Genomic DNA, 22,836 nt, shown 5'->3' on the forward strand with positions numbered 1-22,836 from the left:
CTCTTGGTTTCAGCTCAAGTCAGGATCTTAGGGTCTTGAGACTGAGCCCTGCACAGGGCTCCAAGTCCAGCAAGGAATCTGATTAAGATTCTCTCTCTCTCTTTCTGCCCCTTCCCCCCCCCAATCGCTCGTGTGTGCTCTCTCTCTCTCTCTCTCTCTCCCTCTCTCTCTCTCAAAACAAATAATCTTTAAAAAAAAAAAAAACAGTTTGGAAGTCTCTCAATAAGTTAAAGAGAGTTACCATATAACCAGCAATCCCACTCCTAGACATCTACCTGGAAGAAATGAAAATAGGTGTCCAAACAAAAACTTGCAAACCAATGTTCATAGCAGCATTATTCATAATAGTCAAAAGTTAGAAACACTGAAAGGCCCATCAATTGGTGAATGGATAAATGAACAAAATATGGTATATCCATACAATAGAACACTATCTGCCATAAAAAGCAAGGCAATAGTGATAAATGCTGTAACGTGGATGAACCTTGAAAGAAGCCAGACTCAAAAGGTCATATTGCATGATTTAATTTTTATGAAATATCTAGAACAAGCAAATTCAAAGAGACAAAGCAGATTAGTGGTTGCTGGGGGGTGAGGAGGGGGAGGGAGAGGAGAAGAAGGGAGGCAGGCAAAAGGGAGGTGGTAGGGAGGAGGGAGAAGCAGCGTATAATAGGGAGTGACTGCTCTTAATGAGTACAGAGGTTCCTTTTGGGGTGGTGGAAATGGCCTGGAACCCAATGGTAGTGGTAGTTGCATACCACTAGGAATGTGCTATACGTCACTGATGGTCACTTTTATACTATGTGTATTTTACCATAATTTTAAGAAAGGATCTAGTAACACAGGGCAGAAAAAAAGTTAGGCAAGGCAGGAACTTGGTGTTGTTCAAAAAGTCTAGAAGGTACAGTTTCTGGGAACTACCTCAGACAGAAGAAAGCCCTGGGTGCTATTGCTAGTGACAACCATTTGCTCCTTTGTTTTGTCCTCTTGCATGCCTGCTGCCAAGTTCAGGGACAGGCATGTCGTAGGTACTCCCATACACAGCAAGCTTTAGGAATGACAGGGTGAACTGTTAGAGGGGCTGGGCCTGTCTTTGCTGAATGAACCACCATGCCCAGAACTAGTCAAGAAGCCCTGTGACCCTAAAAGGAAAATTTGACAATACCTCTTAGACATTTGATGTTCTTGCCAGGAAACCTGCCAAAAGATCATGAAAATTCTGGACTCCCACCTTGTCAGACCTTAAGGAGTGGTGTTCTCCAGAAACGTGTCTGCTACTTCAGTTTCTCTTGGTTCAAAGGGGATGGTAAAGATAAAGGGGATCCTCTAGAAAATAGCAAGTTGGAAACCAACTTGGTTGGTAGCTGAAACCTTGAATTGCAACGGGCCCCACCCTTTGCTGTGTCAGATGTGGTCTGCAGGTGAGAGTAAGTATAAGCTGCTCAAATCTGTGAAACCGCTTGGAGTCAGTGTATGGTGGCCTCAAATGTAACCTCCAAACTCAAACTTTATTATAGAAAAAAAAAACTGTATAACAGAATTTAATAGATGCTGACTATAGGTCACAGGAAAGGCAGATGATTTGTTTAATTCCATATTGAGGCCATTTTCTCCCTGAATAAGAGTTCTCTTAAACATAAAAGAGTAACTGGGGAAGACCTACTGCTTGTTTTTTTAGGGACCTTTAGGTCACAGATTTCTTTATTCCCAGATGCAGCTGGGGTCATCAAAATGAACATCTGTGTCCACTCACATTCTGCTGCCAGCATGAGTATTTTCTGTCTGGGGTTCATCTGTTTTCCCTTCTCTCCTCTCACTATCTAACCAAACCCCACTCATTCTACACTTTGGATCACGTAGCAGCAGCATATGCTTTCCCTTTAATTTCTTACCAAACTTAGCTAAAACACTATAGAAAACTTTGAACTTTTTTTTTTCTTATGTATTTGGAGAAATCATTTCAATCAATTACAGAAAGTTTACTGGGGTCATTGCAAGGCATAAGGACTGAAACAAAGGTTTTGGCCTCAAAGAATTCCCTGTCCAGTGGAGCAACTAACTTTACTCTCTAATAGGATAAGGGATTTTGGCCTTAGAGTTCACCTGTGGAGCCCGTTCCTTGATCTTTAGGGGGGAAGAAAGGAAACTTTGTTGGTCCTTCTAGGAGCTGGCCATCAAAAGCACACTCACACTCCGTACAGTGCCCAGACTGAACAGACCCTTAGGGATCTAAGGAAAGGTCAGGAAAAGTTTCAGACCCAGCCGACTTGAAGGGAGCTATTAACCGATCAGAAAAGAGCCCCATGTGCGCCCGGCCCCAGTGTCTCCCCTTGCTCTGGGGTTCAGGGCCAAAGAGCAAAATGACTGAAGACTATTGGAGTCTCTTCAAAATAGAAGCAACTATGAAGAGGATGGAAATGCAGAAGGCGCTGAAATTCTAATAACAAATGACAAGAGCTAAGCCACAAGAGTCTGGGAGTGGAAACTGAAGAGATAGTTGCGTCATTCCACCCTATGTCTGCAGGATGCTGTGGGACCCCCCTGCAAGTCAGTAGAACCAATGTGTGACAATGTAAACAACAGTGCGAGAGGTAAACCCACAAACATCATTTCAGTTGGAAACAAAGCTACTCAGATGTCTCCTTAAGAGCTGGGAAAATGCTGAACTGTCAACTCTTTTCATGGGGTTGGAGCCTGAGCAGCAAGAGTCATGGGCTGAGGGTAAATAATATCAGGTGGGTGGTGACTCTTGGTGACATTTTTCCTATCTGCTGAGGTCCTCTTCCCAGGTACACATCCAGGGTTCTGAAAGGGGAAAAGACCCCTTTGTGCACCTTCCTCCACGTCATTGGAACCCAGACTCATAGGTGTCACCGGCGACCACTGATGGCAGTCTGAAAATCTGTCATTGGAGCCTCCAGATAAAGCCATGCCTTTACCTCCATCTGGGACTAGTAGCCACTGTCCCTGCCTTCCCCTGCCTCATTCTGTATTATAATGCTTCAGAAAATGAACTTTAAATGTTAATACCTTTCGGGAAATTGTATTATTATTCTTAGAGAATTTAGCGTGGCGAGGAACTCCCCAGTGAGGCTGGGATTCAAAGATGAACAAGACATAGCCATTACTCTGTCAGGGGTCTTCCAAGCCAGTGTTGCTATCTCAGGGGGAAGCTGGACTTGGAAGCTGGAACTCAGAGACACCCCCTGGGGGGAGGTAGCCTCTGCGCAAGTCTGACAAAGTTGCCTAGAAACTTCTGAACCAAAGTTAGACGTGGGGATGTGAAGTTCTCAGATGTCAGTTTCTGGAGAAGAAGACTGGAAAAAACAGGGAGCTCTCTTGGCTTTTGTGGGATATGGGTCCTCATGCTGCTCAGAAACAGGGCAAGGGGCTGCCTCCCCGAGGCGGTGCAGCAGAAGCCAGAAGGCCAGGTTGTTGTGGCTGGAAGGGTTAGCTCCCCTGTTGATGGTAACTGGTGGATCCCAAGGGCAGCCACACAGAGCCCAGAGGGAGATGGAGGTGGGACAAGCCTTGAATGGTCCTTTCTGATTCAACAGGACGAGACAGGGGGAGAAGGATGAACTGGCTTTGCATCTTTGGGAAATGATTAGATGATGCCCTTCTCTGAGCCTTTCTTTTCCCCTCCTTCACTCTCTTGGGACCCCACTGCTGCTATTTAAAAGAGAGGGGGGAAAAAGTCACCAGATGATAAGGTAAAAGCTCAAAGAGAAAAAAATTCAGAGAAACAGACAAGATATCTGGAGAATAAAAAAGAGAAAAGTAGGGATCCCTGGGTGGTTCAGCGGTTTAGCACCTGCCTTTAACCCAGGGCATGATGAGTCCCACATCGGCCTCCCTGCAGGGAGCCTGCTTCTCCCTCTGCCTGTGTCTCTGCCTCTCTCTCTCTCTCTCTCTCTCTCTCCCTCTCTCATGAATAAATAAATACAATCTTAAAAAAAAAAGTAGAACTATCTAGAATGCAAATAGGGGTAGAAATAAAGCAAACACAGGAAGAGATTAAGCAACATGGAAAGTTAAGAGAATTTGTTACTGGAAGAAGGATAAGGGTGAGAAAGAAAGAAAAAGGAGGCACCCAGTCAAAGAGGGGAAGAGAGGGGGAAAGCGCACTTAGCCGAACCCTCCCTCCCTTTATCATTTCCATGTCTCTGTCTGTCCTCTGCCCTCCCAGCTCTTCCTTCTTCCCTTTATTCCTTAATAAATAGCAGAGCCCAAAAATGCCCTGCTAGAAACAAGGGAGGGAAAGATGATGAAACCATCTCCTTGTTCTTAAATTCCCCGCTAGGGAATTACATGGTACCCTGCAAAAGGCAGGGGGTAATGCTGGTGTACTTGGAGTTGGGCTGGCTGAGGGGTGGGGGGCAAGGCAAGGCTTGGTGGGAGCAGGGCATTCTGTGTGTATACTAGAGAGAGATTGATTTTGATCACCCCAAACTGCCTTGTTGGTTGAGACTGTGCTGCAGACTGGGGAACCCAGTGATGTGGGTGGCAGCTAAAGATTCAGACCCTTAAAGTTTCCAGCTCCCCTCAAAGTGTTAGGTTAATTGAGTATTTTAGGAGCGCTGGGCAGGTGGCTGTGGCCTCCTCACAAACATAACGTTGTGGGAGAAATTAAGAGATTTCCTCCACTTCTCCTGAATCAGTAACTAGTAAGAGGAGTAACCCCCCCCCACACACACACACACAGAGCCCTGTGTGCTGTCACTGTCATTTGATAGGACATTTCAACACCAAATTGTGGTGTACACCCCATGTTCTTTGGAGCTCGCCTGCTCTGCTCTGCTCTGAGTGGGTTCCCTAGGGCCTACATTGGAAGCTTTTCCCAGAGGGCCCTGGAGTCTATGAGGTTGGGTGTTGCATTCCAGCTCCTGCTCTGCCTCTGTTATGCAGTCAGCATTCTCCACAGCAGGCCCCTCTGTGGAGCCCATTCCTTGATCTTTATAGAATCCCTCCTACCTCTCCTTGGCCAGAGGCCACATAACTCACAGTAAATGAGATTTAAAAAAAAAACAACAACAACAACCCCAAAACCCTTCCTTGTTGCTGCCTTTTCAAGCCACTGTCCCATGGGGGCGCAGGGCCAAAGATGGAGGTGTAGGCCTCACAAGGACGTGGCTTCCCCTGCTCAGGAGACGGGCAGCTAACGTCACTTTGAATCACTGTCTTATGAAGTGTTCTCATTCTGCCTGCGTTTGGATGTGCCGCCTCCTGCTGTTGACATCTTGGGGCCAGTTACGCACGTACAGAGGGTCTTTTTGTCTTGAGCTTGTGCGAAGTGTGGCTGGTTATTACTTGCTAGTTCTCCCGGGTAACTTTTGAATGCTGGAACGTTCTTCAAGTCTTCCTTTTAGTCAACAAGTGCCTTCACAGTCTGTCTCCTGCTCCCCTATCAAAGCCAAAGGTCGGGTATCTTTTGCAAGGGACCGGGTACGTCATCACACCAAGGGGAAGAAGACCCACAGTCACTCCTCTGACATTGAGCCTAGGGCCCGAAGGAGGGCTCCATGGCCAAGAGGAATGTTGCCTGGGTTTATAGGGATCCACACATCTCCCCTCCCCGGAGAGACGGGACAGATGCGTTTTTGAAATCTCTGAAACACAGATGGACTGTTCTTATCACGCCTGCTTTGTGATATGCGGTCTCATATCCGTAGAGTATGGTTAGATCTTTCCCCCAGGACTTTCCCTAAATCTCTTTCAGGAATGTGCAAGGCTGTTTTCTTGCTCTTTCTCCTTCCCTCTGACCTCTCTTTTCCATCTTCTTAGCAGCTTCCTCCTTCACGCCCAGTGTCTCGATGTCCTCCAGAGCTCCAAACTGTCAAAATCTACTGTACACCAAGAGGCTAGATAATTAGCACGAGGGTCAGAGAGACCCACCAGGCTTCCATTTTTGTTCACAACCTGTTTCCCAGGGTAAGAGTTCCCTGGGAATTAGGAATGTCACCAGACGTCTATGGGGATCCCCATGTTTTCCCTTTTCCTAGAGAGGAGTAACTGTCACTTCCAAAACCATTGACTTATGGGTGGATTATGGGTTCTCATCCTTTCTGCTTTGACCCCTGTCCTCTGTGGCAGATGGCACCTCTCACGGCTATGTCTGGAGCATTTCCCAGGGTCAGCTGTAGACCTCCATGAAGTTTGGGTGTTTGTCTTCTGGCTTCCCCTCTCCCTGCCCCTCAAAGGATCTTGCTGAGATCCTCTCAGGTGTCCAGAGCTTTTGTGTTCTGTCTCTGCCCTTACTCACACCAGCTCTTGGTCATCCTCTGGGATGCAGTCATATCACTCTTAGAAAAAAAGTTAAAAAAAAAAAAAAAAAAAGGAATACAGCTTCCTTTTCTTCTTCTTTTGTTATTTTTTTGTTTGTTTTTTGACCAAGATTGTGGCTGGATGTCCACCCCACCCCCCATCTCAGGAAAGGGGCAATGTATTATTTCTGTAATCTTTGGCTTTTGGATGGCTTCAGGCTAAATTGAGAATAAGAATGTGGTAGAGGGAGGGGCCTCTTCCAAGATGGCCTCTTTTGTGTGTGTGCGTCAGAGGTGGAAGAAGGACTACGGGTTAACCACATGCTAGAATGAAGCCTGTGTTTATCTTCTTAGGTGATAGAAGAGTATGGGCAGGATGGCTAGTGATAATAGGTGTTAATTGAAAGGTCAGACCTCTAAAGGTGCTGATGTTCCCCTTGGGGTGACTTTTCAGGCTGTTGTGTTAGGGGCCCATGTGGGGGACAGGGTGATGGTTGTCTCCTGCTCTCACTTCCAAATCTAAAGACTGAGATGGAGGCCGGAGGGTGCTATGCTGTTTCAACTGTATTTCTTTCCTAGGGGGCCTGCAAAGTTCTACTTCTCCTCTGGTCCTTTCTCTTTTGGCCATTCTACTGTCTGGTCTTTCCTGAATGAAGGAGAATAGGGGAGGGAAATTTTGGAAAACCTGGTGAATACAAAAAAAAGAAGAAAATAAAGATTAGTTGAACCCAAACTCATAGAAAGTAGTACTCTAAAGAGAAAAAGAAGAAACTACGAATTTACACTTGGAGCCCTATTCCCAGGCCCCTAACCTAATATATGGACCCTTGGTCAAGAATCTTTGCTCTCACAGGGTCTTGTATGGGGTTACTAATACTCTTATTAGGGTGAAACATGTGGTGGGCAGTCAGTTATCCTTGATTTCACCCCTCCAAGAGAAGGATTTGGGGGTATGGGAATGTTATTGTGAGTCTCCCTTGTAGACATCCATGCAATTTCATGGATGGGTTGGGACTCTGTGAAGGTGTTCAAACAAGTCAGTCTCCTGAGAGATTCAAATTTTGTGTTACATTTTGGTTTGAAGCAGATACTGGCCACAGTCAGGGACTGGGGTTGGGGAGGGGGCGGTGCCTAAAGAGGCACTTTTGAGAAATAAAGTTGTAAAGTCAGGCAGTCACATCAGTAACTCCTTCCTTAGCAATCTCTTGATGTTATCTGCTCCCGTTGACAGTATTTGAAGGCACCTCAATGCTCTGAGCCTGGCCTGCACCCCAGCACAGCTGGATGTGGATCACTCTCTGGATGAGCCCTTCAACCTGGGAGCAAGTCCAGGGAGGGAAGGAATGGGCTCCACAAGGCATCAGGGAACTATTCTTGCAGGTAGTTGGTGCTTCTCCTCCCCTTGGTTCCTGTTTCTTTTTATCTCAATCTCCAAATTATCCCATTGTCCCTGTGAAAAGAGAAAAAATGTTAAGCAGCATCCATCTACATATGAACTGTAGAGAGAGCAATGATGACAGGGCAGGTTCAGGAGAATAATTTGGAAACGCAGTACAGTTTGTTGCGGCAAGGGAGGGGAGGGGTGGGGTGAGTCCATGCCTGGGTGGCACCCCGGGTGTCTGAAGGACCAGCAGACACTTCCAAACCAGTCCTGGGCTCACGAACCCATTCCCTACGGAAGGGGAAAAACAAAGGGAAGGGCAGACGCATGTTGATATGGGAGAAGTTGTCAAATGTTCCCTGATCCCCACAACCCTTGTTCTGATGTGATGTTAAAATTCAGCTGAAGATGCTGTGAATTAGCTCAATTGGTCTCAGAGTTCGTGGACAAATGAAACATAAAAAAAAAAAAAAAAAAAATAGAACGACTGTGGGCCTGACAACTTTTTATCCAGGAAGAAAACTGTAACAAAAATTGATGAGGCAAAGCCACTTTGCCTTATCGGGTCATTTGGTTTAAAAAAAAAAAAAAAAAAAAAAGTTTGATAATAAAAAAAAAGAGAAGGCCTGTCCGAATACAGGAAAAGCCTTCTTTCCTCCTTCGCTTGCACCGAGGGAAAATGCCTTCCTGGGTCCTCTTCACTCTTTGGATCGGGATGGCCTCCGCTCCACTCATCCAGCTCTAGCCCCTGGGAGCCACCTGGGTGTCACACAGCTCTCTCTGCCTCCCGCCGGAGAAATCCACGTTCAAGTTCACAATAGGCTTACACAGATCCAGGGTTTCTCCTCTCTGGGTGCGAGGTAGGGGGCGCCCCTTCAAAAAACCTGACTGATAGAACAGATGTCCTGCGTCCCCCTCCCCACCTGCTTTGGAACACACCACCCTCTCCCCTGTGGGAGGTATTTCTGGGGTGCTGGAATCTTCGGTCCCATGACTGTCTCTGGACTTTGCTAGGAAACACAGGAGCCTGGCCGCTTGCTCTCCCAGCTACTGCCTATGCGCCCCCTGCCACCTTCTTGGCAGTCACCCCCTCGGTGTAGTCATCCAGTCCCTTGATATTCTCTCTCTCCTACCTGTGCAAAATCAACTCCCCAGTTATTTTTTCTAAGAGGCCAGAGGATTCACTAAGGTGAAGACCGTAGCTCCCTCCCTGACCACTCGTGATTCGTTGAGCTGGTTCCCAACGGAGAGATGGATGGATGGATGATAAGCATATGGCCTGAGGCTCTTGGGGGGGTCTGTGTTTTCTCCCATTCTTGAGGAGGGGCGGTTAACTGGGTCATTTTTGAGACAACCTGACTTATTCATGGATTATAGGATCCTGTCCTGCAAGCTTAACGCTTTGCCATATTCTTTGTAGGGGGCATTTCTAGAATTCTGGGTGGGGCCTTCCTGCGGCCTGCCCTAGACCTATTGAGGAGGTTTGACTAATGGCTTTCCAGCTTCTCCACCTCCCATTTTGATGCTGCATTACTCTTCACAGCCCTCTTCCGGGGGCCCAGAGCCTTCACGTCTGCCTCCTCCGCCCCTATCAAAACCAATTCTCGTCCCTTTTCAGAGAAGGGACAGGATAACTAAAGTGAAAAAGACTGTCAAAGTCCCCCATCCCTGTTCTTTCTCCCTTTCCAGGCTGTTGCCAATGGAGAGTGCAATCACCGAGAATCCCGCCTGAAGTATACAGGCATCTGTGCTTTCCCCCTTTACCGGATACAACCAATGTATCACTTCTGAAATTGCTCACTCTGGGTAAACTTTCTGGGTCCTCGCCCTCTCTACTTTGGGACTTGCCACCCTGTGCAGGAAGGGGAATCTCTAGGCATAGAATCTTTATTGAGGCACCACCCTTGATCTCTTTCCCAAATAAGGAAGCTTTGCGTCTTCCACCTCCCCATAGAGTGCTGCTTTCCATTCTCCTAACAAGAGCTTTACAGTAATTTAGTCTGCTGGCTTCTTCCTGATAAAACTCTCAGCTGTCCTTTGGCATAAGGCCAGAATAATTCACACTAAGGTGAAAAAGGCATATAGCCCCCCATTTTGTCTATTCAAGTTATTGTACAAGTGACAGGTCCAATGATTATAACTTGGACAAACCTTTGAGACCTGAACTTTACAAAGGACTTGAACTTTTCCCACTTGCCTGGGGTGGGTGAGCAGTATTCTAGAAAAGGTCATTGGTACCACTTTTGAAATCTCTGACTTAATACATGGACTTCTATGTTGTCCACTATTCTATTTTAGACTCCTTTCCCTCTATGAAATAATTCAAATTTATATTCTTGTTCTCCTGCCTCACCTTCTCTAAGATTGTGGCAGGTGTTCTATCTCCTCTCCACTTTTAAGCCCATCTCTCATTTTTCCTTTGGAGAAAAGAATGAGATAACTCAGAATATGATAGAAAAGTTCTGACTTTTTCTTTCAAAGCAATGACAGTTCTTTGGACCACAGTAACAAAGTTCTAATGATTGCATGTCAGACACCACTGCTTGGGATAACTCTTGAGGAAGTGCAATTGTGAGTCGGATCCTCAGTCACTCTCCTTGGTGGAATCTGCCCTGGTGATCATGAGAACTCATCCTGAGTCATAGACAATCTGTTCTGGGAACTGCCCCAGAGTCTTAGAGAAAGATAGCCACAGGTTTATTGTCTGTGGATTGTTTTATAAGCCTCTTTCTGATACTGCTCTTCCAAGGATTTTTAAAATGAGACTTTAAAGAGATCTGTATCTAAAAACAGTTGGTATTCAATTGTTCAGGAAGGGACTGGAGACAAAACTGCAAGTAGTATAGCTGAGAAAGTGCTAGATTGGGACAAAGATCTGTTTTGTTTCTGGTTCTGCCATTTCCCAGCAAAAGGGAACAGTTCCCTGAACTTTTTGATCCTCTTTCCTCATAGACAAAATTGGTATACTACTACCCACCACACGGTGGTGGGAGGTTAGAAGTTAAAAGGCTCATTGTGGGGTGTGAAGCAAGTAAGGTTACTTGTTGGTGTAGTACATCCGGCTTGAGTGCTGCCAGCTGCCGCTTGCACACCCTTGTCTCTTCCATTCTTCCCAATCATTAGCTCAATGTCTACTTGTAGGATCAGACATTCTGAACCTGTACTTTGTAGACAGGCATATAAAACCCTTGAAATTGTATGCAAAAGTGCATTTGCATGTGTGAGTAGGATTTTTCTAGGAAGAAGATTCATAGGTGTATTCAGATTCCCCATGAGATTCCAACATCTACAAAGTTTCAGATTCAGAATTTGAGAGTTAAGCCTTTGATTTCATCATCACCCTCGTATAGTGGGTCTAAGGTTCTAGCAAATTTAACAGTGTTGGCTGATGGTAAGATAGAGTTTTTGAAAATGAAAACATTAGAGAAAATCAGTGACGTGCTCACTGGCAAAAATTAACTGGTTGCCTGCAAGTTGAAGGAAGACAGAGCGGTAACTCGGCCAAAATTATATTATTGTCAGCTGTTTGACACTGAGAAAGCCCCTTCCCCTCACTGACCTTCAGTGACCTCATCTGTAAAATGAGAAGATGAACTATGGTTTCCCAAAGTTCCTCAACAACGCTAACATAATTCTCTTAGGAAGCAAGATGACGGTAGATCTAGATCCTTTGAGTAAATGAAAAAGGATTGGGAGAAAAAGGTTCTTTGTGCCGATGACTTCTAGATTCCAGGGACTTCATCCCTGATAATGTTCTGAGAGTGAGTCTGCTGCTCAGAAAGTTCCAAAGGGAAGGAAATAGAAGAACTGCTCCAAGAAACTCCACTAAACCAGACTGGACTTCCACGATCAAATTGTCAGGATTACATCTCTACAAGGCATGGCCTTTCGTGCCCTGACTCTCCTCATACATCACCATGCAATTGGTGCCAGAACCACAAGAGATGCCTGCTTGTGTCCTCAGACTCACATGATCAGTAGAGCAGCTGTGGAGCATCAGTAAATCCCTGCAAACACTTCAATACTCATGTAAGTCTACATCCAAGAGCACTACTCAACATAGCGGGATGAGAGACTGGGGAAAGAAAGCAGAGCTTGTGCCTTTGCAGGATCTGCCACGCATCTTAGCTCTCCAGGCTGGAGTGAAAGGGATGCAGAAACCTCTGAGAAATGTTCATTCATACTGAGTTGGGTCAGTTGAATTTTCTAAGAGTAGCAATAAGTTACCTAGCTTATTTCATTATTTACCTTTTCACAAAATATTCATGGATTATTACTATTTCTGAAAAGCTTCAAGGTAGTCTTTGGTATATATTAGTACCTATCATTACTTAATAAGACATAAATTTTAGGGGAATAGAATAAGGGCGGATAAACTCTACTAGAAGAGGTAGTGGTGGATCTTACCCTCACTAATAGGACATCAAAATCAATGATTTTTGGATGCCAAAGACAATTGGAAGAGTGGTGTGTTGGCCACAACTTTTCTGAAAGGGAATATGCAAAAGAAGTTGGAAGGTCTTTTGAAGAAAGGAGAAAGGAGAATGTCTACTCCATAGTGTTGCCATATGTGCTGTACCTAGACTAGAGGTAGGAAACACCTTTATCCTCCACTTTTGAAGGCCTGGCCATTTTTTTAAATAACAAAGAACAGTATTTGTGTGGTTTCATATAAACATCCAAGAAAATAGAAAGGATTTAGAGTAGCAAAATGTCCCATTTATCACCCACCTGTCTTTTCGAAGTAGCAATTGCCAAAACCTTTTGTTCATCTTTCAATTCTTTTGTCTTTACATACATGCATGAATGTACATGTTTCATTTTCACTCATATTTTTGGGATGACTGTATGTTTGTATATACGGGTCTTTCTCCTTCTTTCTTGGGAGATGCATGCTATTCCATAAGCATGCTGATGGTTTGTTAGGTTGTCACTCTATTACAATCAACACAATGGCCATCCTCCTATGTAGTCTATTTTTTTTTTGCGCATGTACAAGTCTATTATCTCTTAAGAAGGAGTGGGAAGCTATGTGAGTTTTATTTTTTTTAAGATTTTATTTATGTGAGCTAGAGAATGCATGAGCTGAGGGAGAAGGGCAGAAGGAAAGGGAGAAGCAGACTCCTCACTGAGCAGAAAGCCTAACATGGAGCTTGATCCCAGGACCCCAGGATAATGACCTAAGCCAAAGGCAAACACTTAACCTCTGAGCCAGGCACCCGAGAAGCTCTGTGAATTTAAACCAACTGCTCAATACATACTTTTCCCTTATAAAGGAAGAACTCTATAAACTATTCCACTCAACACATGCCCTTTGAATTAAGAACATAGAACTTTCCTTATTTTCAGTCGTTAAAATAATTATAAAAATAGAATTAATTTTCTGGGGATCCCTCAGTGGCTTGGCAGTTTAGCGCCTGCCTTCGGCCCAGGGCGTGATCCTGGAGTCCCAGGATCAAATCCCACATCAGGCTCCCTGCATGGAGCCTGCTTCTCCCTCCACCTATGTCTCTGCCCACCCCCTCTCTCTGTGTCTCTCATGAATAAATAAATAAAATATTTAATAAAAACATAGAATTAATTTTCTTATTTCACATAAGGTGGACAGAAGATAAATGAGAGAGGAAAACAGTCAAGTGGGGGGAAATCTAGATTTCTAAAGATCTGTGAGGCAAAAGTCTAGTATATTACTACTAATCACAAAAATATCTTCTCAACTTTTAAATTTAAAGATAGGTAAATTTTAATAGATATACAATAACTCTGTTCATTGAAAAACGAGAGAGACCACACCACTTTGTCCTTGAAACACTAACAAAATTGACCATCTATAATACCATAAAGAAAACCTCAGTAAATCGGGACGCCTGCGTGACTAAATGGTTAAGAGTATGCCTTTGGGCTCAGGGTGTGATCCCTGGGCCCCGGGATCAAGTTCCACATCAGGCTCCCTGCAGGAGCCTGCTTCTCCCTCTGCCTATGTCTCTACCTATTTCTCTGTCTCTAATGAATAAATAAATAAAATCTTAAAAAAAAAAAAGAAAACCTCAATAAATTCCCAAAAGTAGAAATGTTATATTGAAAATTTTATAGACAGTATTCACTGGGTGTGATTAACAAAACTTAAGAGACTAAAAAAGACTATTACTTGGAAAAAAATTGAACTTTCTTACCTCTTGAGCACAACAGGAAATGAATACTAAAATTGCAGCATATCCATAAAATAATAATCATGAAAACATCAAATATCATAACTTATGGGGTTCAGCAAAAACCTTTTTCAGAATAAAATTCCTAGCCTTAAGTTTTTCTATTAAATAAAAAATAATTAAAATAAATAAAAATAAAAATTATCTAGTGCGTTCTGCTCAAAAATCTGGAAAGCAGAAAGAGATAAAGAGATAATTCATTAATAAAGATTAAAATGGGAAAGCATTGGGCCTTGCTGGCTAAGTTGGTGGAGCATGTGACTCTTGATCTTAGGGTTATGGGTTTCAGTCCTATGTTGGGCATAGAGCCTACTAAAAATAAATAAGGCCACCTGGGGGTGTGTCTGCCTTGGGCTCAGGTCATGGTCTCAGGGTCCTGGGATTGAGCCCCACGTTGGGCTCTGCTGAGCATAGAGTCTGCTTCTTCCTCTCTTTCTGCTCCTACCCCATTCATTCTCTCTCTCAACTAAAATAAATACAGTCTTTAAAAAATAAATAAAAACAGGGCAGCCCAGGTGGGTCAGCAGTTTAGCGCCACCTTCAGCCCAGGGCGTGATCCTGGAGACCCGGGACCCAGTTTGGTGTGGGGCTCCCTGCTTGGAGCCTGCTTCTCCCTCTGCCTGTGTCTCTGCCTCTCTCTCTCTCTCTGTGTCTCTCATGAATAAATAAATAAAATCTTAAAAATAAATAAATAAATAAATAAATAGATACAATAAAAAAGCATTATATTAAAACAGGAAAAGGATAAATATAAAAGCTGGTTATTTGAAAAGTAGAGTAACTCTTTGAAAATTAAATTCTATAACCTGGTCAAGAAAAAGGAGGGGCACAAATATCCAAAATAATAAAATCAACCACCAACGGAAAAAAAATGATAATAACTAGAATTACAAGTGATTCTTCTTGCCTGTAGGCAAACATATTTGAAAATGTGGGCAAAATGAACAATTTTCCATGAAATTGTCAGAAAGCAACTACTATCTTCCAAAATCACACTGGGCCTAGATGGTTTCATAGAGAAATTCTGTGCAAACTGTAGAAAACTGTTTTAATAGGTCCACAACTTAGAAAAAGAACAGCTACCATTTTTTTTCTTAAAGAAGCATCATTTTAATGGCAGAGAATCTAGGATGGCTAAAATTATTTTTCAAATGAAGGATAAAATTGGAGGACTTCCTCTGCTGGATTTCAAGATCTAGTGTAAAGTATAGTGATCAAGACAGTGTGGTATTTACAGATCAATGGAATACAAAAAAAAAAATTGACGTAGTTTCACATATATGTGGCTGTTTTTCAACAGATTTCCCAAGGTAATCTAATAGGGAAAGGAAAATGTTTTCAACAAACGGTGCTGAAACAACTAGACATCTATGTGGATAAAGAAAAAAAAACTCATATCACATCATACACAAAAATTAATTCCAAACATATCACAAAACTCTAAGAGCTAAAACTGTAACACTTCTGAAACCCACAAGAAAACATAGGAAAAATTTTTTGTGACCTTGGACTAGGCAAAGATTCCTTAGGTACGTCACAAAGAATACTAACAATACATGAACATTCTTGACAAACTAGACTTCATCAAAATTTCAAACTTGAACTTCTCCAAAGATACCACTCACAAAGCAAAGGTAAGCCACCAACTGGGAAATATTATTTGGGAAATATAACATCCAACAAAGGACTTGTGTATAGAATACGTAACGTACTTTTACAGCTCAATAAGACAACCCGATTTTAAAAGTGGGCAAAAGATAGTGATATATGGAAGTGTTGAATCCCCATATTGTACACCTGAAACTAATATAACACTTATGTTAACTAGCAGGAATTAAAACTTAAAAAAATAAAATAAAAGCGGGCAAAAGATATAAGCAGACACTTCATCAAAGAAGATACACAAGTGGTAAATAAGCATAGGGGAGCAGCTGCTTGGCCATGGCATCTTGCTAACCCCACAGAGGCTTGAACCACAACCTGAATCTTGACAAAATGCCTCATGGTCCTCTCAGAAAAGGAGAGGGTGAGAGGCAGATCCTCCCAGAAAAGGAGAGGGTGAGAGGCTTGTGAGGGGCTCAAGGCAGTCTCCCCTGAGAAGCTTTCATGAGATGGCTTCTCCCCTCCTCCTGGGATCTGATCTGGCTCTCTTCCCCCCACCCCACCCTCTACCCCCCAGGATGGAGCTGCAGAATATAAAGCTTAAAGCTTCCTAGCTGGAGTCTAGACTTGGCTCCTCAGCCAGGTTTCCCACATCTCGTGTTGTAGTCATCTGGCCTCTTTTGTTTCCATGTTATCCTTTCTGCTGTGTGGGGCAAGAACCATAGGGAGCTAGCGTCTTTGGCTTATTTTTGTATTCATTGTATGAGAACTGGTCTAAACTGAAAAGTGGCTCATTGTATCTTTATAAGCTGAATCATCCAGGTCTGGGCTTTGTCGCCTGTGTGTGAGCTTGACAATAGCACATGCAAAGATGCTCAACATCATTAGTTATCAGGAAAATGCAAATTAAGACCAGAGGTGAGATACCACCACCTACCTATTAGTAAGTCTAGAATGAAAAAAATTGGCCGTACTATACTCACTGCTGGGGAACAGATGGAGCAACTGAAAAGCTCAGACACTTCTGGTGGGAAGGTAAAATAGTACAACTAATTGGGGGAAATATTTTGGTAATTCTTTAAATTTAAACATATACCAACAATATGACCCTGCCATTCATTCCACTGTCCAGTATTTACTGAAAAGATATAAAAGCATATGCCCACACAGGTCTTCTACATGAGTGCTATAGCAGTTTTGTGTGTAGTAGCTAAAAACTGGAAATAACCCAAATGTCTGTCAAAAAATAAATGAATAAACACAGTGTGGTATGTCCATATAAAGGGACACTAATCAGCAATTAAAAGGAGCAACTATTGATAGCAGAATATTGTTAAACCCTACCAGATAGTACAGATTATGCGATTTCCCTAGAATTTTATGTAATAAAATTTTATGTAATAAAATTCTAGAAAATGCAAACAAGTCTATTAGCCACAGAAAGCAGATTAGGGATTACCTGCACATGGGATGTGAGGGAAGTTTAGAGAGCAAAGGGTCATGAGGCAATTTTGGGAGGATATAAATATGTTCATTATCATAGTGATGGCTTTCTGAGTAGGTCCATAGGTCAATACTCATCAAAGTTTACACTTGAAAATGTGCAGTTTATTGTATGCCAACTGTAATTCAATAAAGACATATAAAAATGCAACCCGATCTAATTTCATGTGTTTTTCTTGTGCAGTCTAGCTGCTGTGTGAAGGGACTGGGGGGGATAAGAGGAGAAGGTGGGGGTCCTTAGGATCCTGAAGCAGTCATCTGGGTAAGAGATGCTGGTGGCTGTGGTGACAGTGGAAATAGAAAGGAGTGGATAGATTTGAGATATATTTTATGATCTAAACAACAATAGTTGCTGGCAGTTTGGGGTCTCCTCTTGAGGAAATGCTTCCTTGGGTCTCTGGTCTAGGTCATACAAATGTGTGATATAATTTCTCTGGCTCCCTGTACGCATCAATGTTCACAACTGTGTACTTATTTGTAATAATATTCTCTTAGTGGTTATCTTCACCACTAGACCCAAGTACCACCAGGGCAGGGTCTGTGGGACTCCGCATTCTGTCCCAAGTGCCTTGTCCAGTGCCTGGCATGCAGAAGGGTTATATGGTAGTTTTAAAAACATGCCTGCATATTTTTTCATTTTTCTGCCATCAAGAAGTGTCATGTATCTTCCAAAGCCAGGTCTTCAGAGGTAATTGAACTTTTACCCAGCTTTGTTTCCTGGGATACTTAACTTCCTAAACCAGTCACCTGGCTGCGAGGAGCCCTTTGCTACGTGAGTGGTTCGAGCTAACAACGCCAGCCAAGGTTCTAGCTGATGATATCAGCCGCTAGCCATCAATCACATCACGCTCGGTCTTCGAGACAACTCCAGCCACTGTGTGACTGCAACCACAAGAAAAATCCTAGGTGAAAACCATCTAGCTAAGCCCTGTCACCAGCAGAACCACGAGAGATAAAAATAATTGTTCTGGTTTTAAGTGATTATGTTTTGGGGGCAGTTTGCTATGCAGCAAGTTTAGTAAATAATAATTAGAACAATTTTAGTAAATATTTTTTTAATGAGCAACAAGCTGTTTTGCTTCAGCTCTGTGTGAGTCTTTAGCCAGCAGACCTGTTTTCCATTCTCTATCAGGTCCTAAAGATCCTGGAAGTTCTGATCCAGAAACAAAAGTCTGTGCTCTTCAGACCTATCAAAAGGAGATGTGAAAACTCTCTGCACTCACCCCACGCAGAACACGGCCGGCAAGGCTGTGGAAAGGTGGCCCTGGCAGGCATCTCCGAGAACAGCTGGCTCCTGAGTTCTTAACCTTGAATCAAGGGAACACATGTGCACACGCTGTATGGGGAGGGGGGGGGGTGCATATTTTCCTGGAAGGAGAGTCAATCCCAGACCCAACTTCTTTCAAATTTTCAAGAGTCTATCCCCAAAACTGTAGGACCTTCTTTTCCAGTCCATGGACCTCAACTTCTAGATAAGAAGCTGAGCATACCAGGTACCCTGAATAAGCTTCCTTCTGAAAACAAATTCTGAATAAAATTTTTAAATTTTCTTAAATACACTGATGAGCTGGGAAGAAAAGAAGAAAGACTCCGGCCCCAAACCCAAGAATCTGGAGACACAAGCTAAGCCTCGAAATTGCTTTTAAGGATTTTATCAAGTCAGCCAAACGGTGATAGAGCTCCCAGTCTTGAAGGTGAACTTGAACTTCAGTCTTCACAGCTTCATGGAGATGGGGTGGTAGGAAAGAGACCAGGGCACTCAAGGTGGAAAGTCTAACATGAGACCCCAACCCCTCCCCCCATAAGATAGGAACCCAAAAGGACTATACCTACCCTCGGCAAGTGGATGAACTGCCCAGAAGCACTGCTCTTCCCAAAAGACTGCAAAGGAAAGGACGTACCTTAAATTGTCTATTTCCAAGGGGAAATAAAATATCCCTTGGGGGTTCATAACCACAAGGTTGGAAGCCCCTCCTAAGAGTCGGGAGCCCCTACTCAAGGCCCCCCCCATCTCCCTCCACCCCCCCCCAGGCCGGAGCCAGGCACACCGGGCCGCGAGTGCCCCCCAGAAGTACCGCTCCTCGGGCCGGGGGGTGCCGGAGGCGAGGCCGCCGCTGCTCCCCGGGGACTCGGGGTCCCCCCCCCGCCCCCCCCCCGCCAGGCCCGGCGCAGAGCCTCCGGCCTGGGGCGCTCAGGGCTCTGGCCTCCGCGGGGGGCCTGGCGGGGCTGCGCTGCGGGCTGGAGGGAACCGGTCGGTCCTCCGATGGGGCCTGGGCGGCGGGGGAGCCCGGGGGCGCGGCGAGGGGGCGCCCTGCCCAGCGCCCGGCTCTCGGGGCGCCCTCCCCGGGCCGCGGGGCCTTGCGCGGACGCTGCGCCCTCGGGAGGGAAGCAGGGGCCCCCTCCGCCCCGGGCCACCGGCCCTGCCCGACACGCGGAGGGGGGCTCCGGCTCGCTGCCCGCCCTCGGGGTCGGGGCCGGGGTCGGGGCCGGGGTCGGTCGGGGAGGCCGCCGATGCGCCGCCGGGGGGCCCCCGGGAGGACCGAGGGCGGGGCGGGGCGGGCCGGGGCGCACCTGCCTTCTCAGCGCGCGGCCCCGCACCCGGCGGCCTGGCGGGGAGCAGGTGCAGCGGCGCCGGGAGCCGCCCCCGGAGCTCGGAAAGGCGGACCCCGCGCGCCCGGTCCCGGCGGCGTCTGGGACCCCCGCGGGCGCACCCAGGCCCCGCAGCGCCCCGGCAGCCGGCGGCGTCCTCCCCAGCCCGAGGGCCGCGCCCGTGGGAGGTCACGGCAGGGGCCCCGCTCGGCGGAGGCCGGTCCCCGTGGCCGGGAGCTCGCTCCTCCCGCCTCGCTCTCGGAGCCCCGTCCCCTCCCTGCAAAGGCGCGCCCTTCGGGAGGGCAGGATGCATTTTTGAGGTGAAACATTGTAGGACGGCCAGGAGTGGAAAATATTAAAAGCCCACTGGCGCCAGCAAGGTTCACTCGAGGGCCAGAAAGTCCAGAAAAGAGGAAGTGCACCGTCAGTGGAGGCCCCGGGGGGCCCCCCTGCCCTGCGTCCCGGGCTGTCCCCCGTCTTCAGGGTTACCGAGAGCCTGGCCTGGGCCAGGGGAAGGCCCCGGCCCGTGGCCCCAAGGGAGGGCTGCCGGATGTCCTGAATATGAAGATATTTCCCTGTATTATTTCATCTCCTATGTTGACCTTGTCATAATGCCCTGAATGTCTTGTATTCAGTTTTTTCAATTAATTACAAAATTTCAGCAAAGCTTTTTTTCTCTGCCAGTTATTGTTGCATACAACCCCCAAATGGTAACACTAGCTGAAATCCTAACCCCCTCACCCCCAAATGAGCATATGGACAATACCCTACAGTTCTCCTGCAACTTTGGCGAAAGGAAGACCAAAAGAGGAGAACAATGAGTAAAGAACTTATTTTTCATATTCACAAGTGGGAAAAACTATTATTTTTATTAAAATGCTTTTTTAAATGTTAGTATAGTTGACACACACTGTTACTACATTAGCTTCAGGTGTACAGCATAGTGATTCGGCTTCTCTATACGTGCGCTGTGCTCACAAGCACCGTATATACAATGCTATTATAATATCATTGACTGTATTCTCTGTGTGGTGCCTTTTATTCTCATAACTTATTCATTGGGGAAACTATCCTTTAACCAAATTCCGAGGTCTAGAAAGTAATCGCTAATTAGAAATGACTCCAGATCAATACGCAAGGAAAGTCTGAGACACTTTCAGTTAAGAAGGGCTATGGAGACATGACAGCTAAATGTAACGCATCTTGGATGAGATCCTTGAACAGAAAAAGGACATTTGTTAAAAATTAAGGTAAATTCGAATAAAGTATATGTTAATAAGAGTGTGTCGGGGCAGCCCGGTGGCTCAGCGGTTTAGCGCCGCCCTTGGCCCAGGGTCTGATCCTGGAGACCCAGGATCGAGTCCCACGGTAGGCTCCCTGCATGGAGACTGCTTCTCCCTCTGCCTGTGTCTCTGCCTCTCTCTCTGTCTGTGTTTCTTATGAATAAATAAATAAATTATTTTTAAAAAGAGTGTGTCAGTATTGGTTCATTAATTGTGACAAATTTACCAACCTAGGGTAAGATGTTAATAAAGAATAGGTATGTGGGGAGTCTCTACTATCTTCATAATTTTTCTGTAAATCTAAAGTTATTCTAAAATTTAAAATTTTACTTAAAAAAAAAAAAAAAGAAACCATTGTGCACTGAGACACCAATGGCCTTCCCTGGACAGAAATGTTGCATTTGTGTAGGTAGGGGAAGGGTATATACTCTGTGTGGCCCCCAAAAAAGGAAGAGAGGCTAAGGAAGTCTGTGTGTGGATCCTTCCAGCCTCTATTGGTGTCTTTTTTGCCATATGATCTGGCTATGTCGCCTCCGTACGTCACTATATGTCTTAGTAATGAATACAACTGTATGTGGAGTCCCAGGAGTTCTGTGAACAAGTTTCTGAGAGTAGGGGTGGTCTTGCATACCCCTGACACACTTGTCATTCAGTGTTCTTCAGTTCTCCAGGATTCAAAGCCCCATTGACTCTCCTAACAAATGTAGTTGTGAAGGCACCAGTTTATTTAAAACACTGAAATAATAGTTAAGTGCTAAAGGCTCCAAAAATCCCGAGCCTACTTTTTTCTTGCTCATAATTTTCAATATCTCTTTAGCAATAGAATTATGCATATTGAAAGAAGAGCAAACAGCTTTATTATAAAACCCCATTGCTGAATGCATTGTTGAACGCATTGAAGAAAATATTGGCAAAATATCAATCCATTTAAATGTCAGTGCTTCTCTTAGAAGGAACAAAAGTGTATATGAATAGGTAAATTCCTACTCGAAGTGGATAATTATTATGTGAGTTGCCACAACTCTTTTAAAAAATGATTTCATCTCTTGAAGAATTTTATTCTTTTTCATAGAGCTACTGAATACTCTTTCAGTATGGGAGCAAGTAAAATTTTCATGTGTTGAAGAAGAATGGAATACAATTTGATGACAATGCTCTTTTTTTGGTCAGTGAACATTTTTGTTTAAGTCTTACTTATTTGAGAGAGAGAAACAGCAGAGTGAGACAGCACGAGGTGAGGGGGAGCAGTAGAGTGAGAGGAAGAAGCAGACTTCCCACTGAGCAGGGAGTCAGACACGGGGCTCAATCCCAGGACCCTGGGATTATGACCTGAGCCAAAGGCAGACATTTAACTAACTGAGCCACCCAGGTGCCCCTGGGTCACAGATCAAAAGATGTGATGCAATCCTGAAGAATGGAAAAGCAATTTATGGCAGAAAGGATGGTATTATGTGTTTCACCAAAATAAATTTGAAGGGCAGTTCTCAGAGTTATTAGTAACTCTATATGCTAATATCTGCTCAGTAAACTGGCTCATAACACATACAGAGTGGATTTGCTCTTTAATGTTCAGTAATGTTCAGAAGACAAAAGAATGACAGGAGTTAACTGTGACCACTGAGGAAGCTATGTTATAATGCAGTGGACTTAGACTGTGCCTGTAAGGAATTATTTTAAGATTTTATTTATATATTTGAAACAGTACAAGTTGGGGGAAGAGCAGAGGGAGAGGGAGAAGCAGGCTCCCCACCAAGCCAGAGCAGGGAGCTCAAGGCAGAGCTTGATTCCAGGACTCCAGGATCACCACGTGACCTTGAAGGCAGCTGCTTACCAACTGAGCCACCCAGGCATCCCCCTGTAAGGAATCTTATAAGCAAATTCTACAAAAAAAAAAAAGATCCACCAGAGAACAGTCAAATCATCAGGAAAATATAATTAAAGAGGTATATAATTCAGATACTTCATATACTTCAGGTAGATTTTAAAAATTTTGAGTTTCAATACAC

General features: G+C 44.7%; 1 protein-coding gene and 1 long non-coding RNA gene across 2 annotated transcripts; both read right to left on the minus strand.

Moving 5' to 3' along the window:
- Window positions 1-456: 456 nt before the first annotated feature.
- On the minus strand, window positions 457-18,955 carry LOC112675816 (uncharacterized). Its single transcript, XR_003146088.3, has 3 exons — window positions 18,792-18,955; window positions 18,182-18,265; window positions 457-7,713 (listed from the first exon to the last, which is right to left on the minus strand). It is a non-coding gene; the product is annotated as an uncharacterized LOC112675816 (long non-coding RNA).
- Window positions 18,956-19,149: 194 nt separating this feature from the next.
- Window positions 19,150-19,860, minus strand: LOC125754017 (basic salivary proline-rich protein 1-like). Its single transcript, XM_049103993.1, has one exon. It carries the CDS (start codon window positions 19,858-19,860, stop codon window positions 19,150-19,152), a length of 711 nt encoding a protein of 236 aa, XP_048959950.1.
- Window positions 19,861-22,836: the final 2,976 nt, after the last annotated feature.

The sequence above is a fragment of the Canis lupus genome, chromosome 30 (genome assembly GCF_003254725.2).
Source record: "Canis lupus dingo isolate Sandy chromosome 30, ASM325472v2, whole genome shotgun sequence".
In the NCBI taxonomy this organism is placed as follows: Eukaryota; Metazoa; Chordata; class Mammalia; order Carnivora; family Canidae; genus Canis; species Canis lupus.

What these genes read in the sequence shown, in the direction of transcription:
- LOC125754017 (XM_049103993.1), bottom strand. Translation starts at nt 19,860, where the DNA reads ATGCATCCTGCCCTCCCGAAGGGCGCGCCTTTGCAGGGAGGGGACGGG.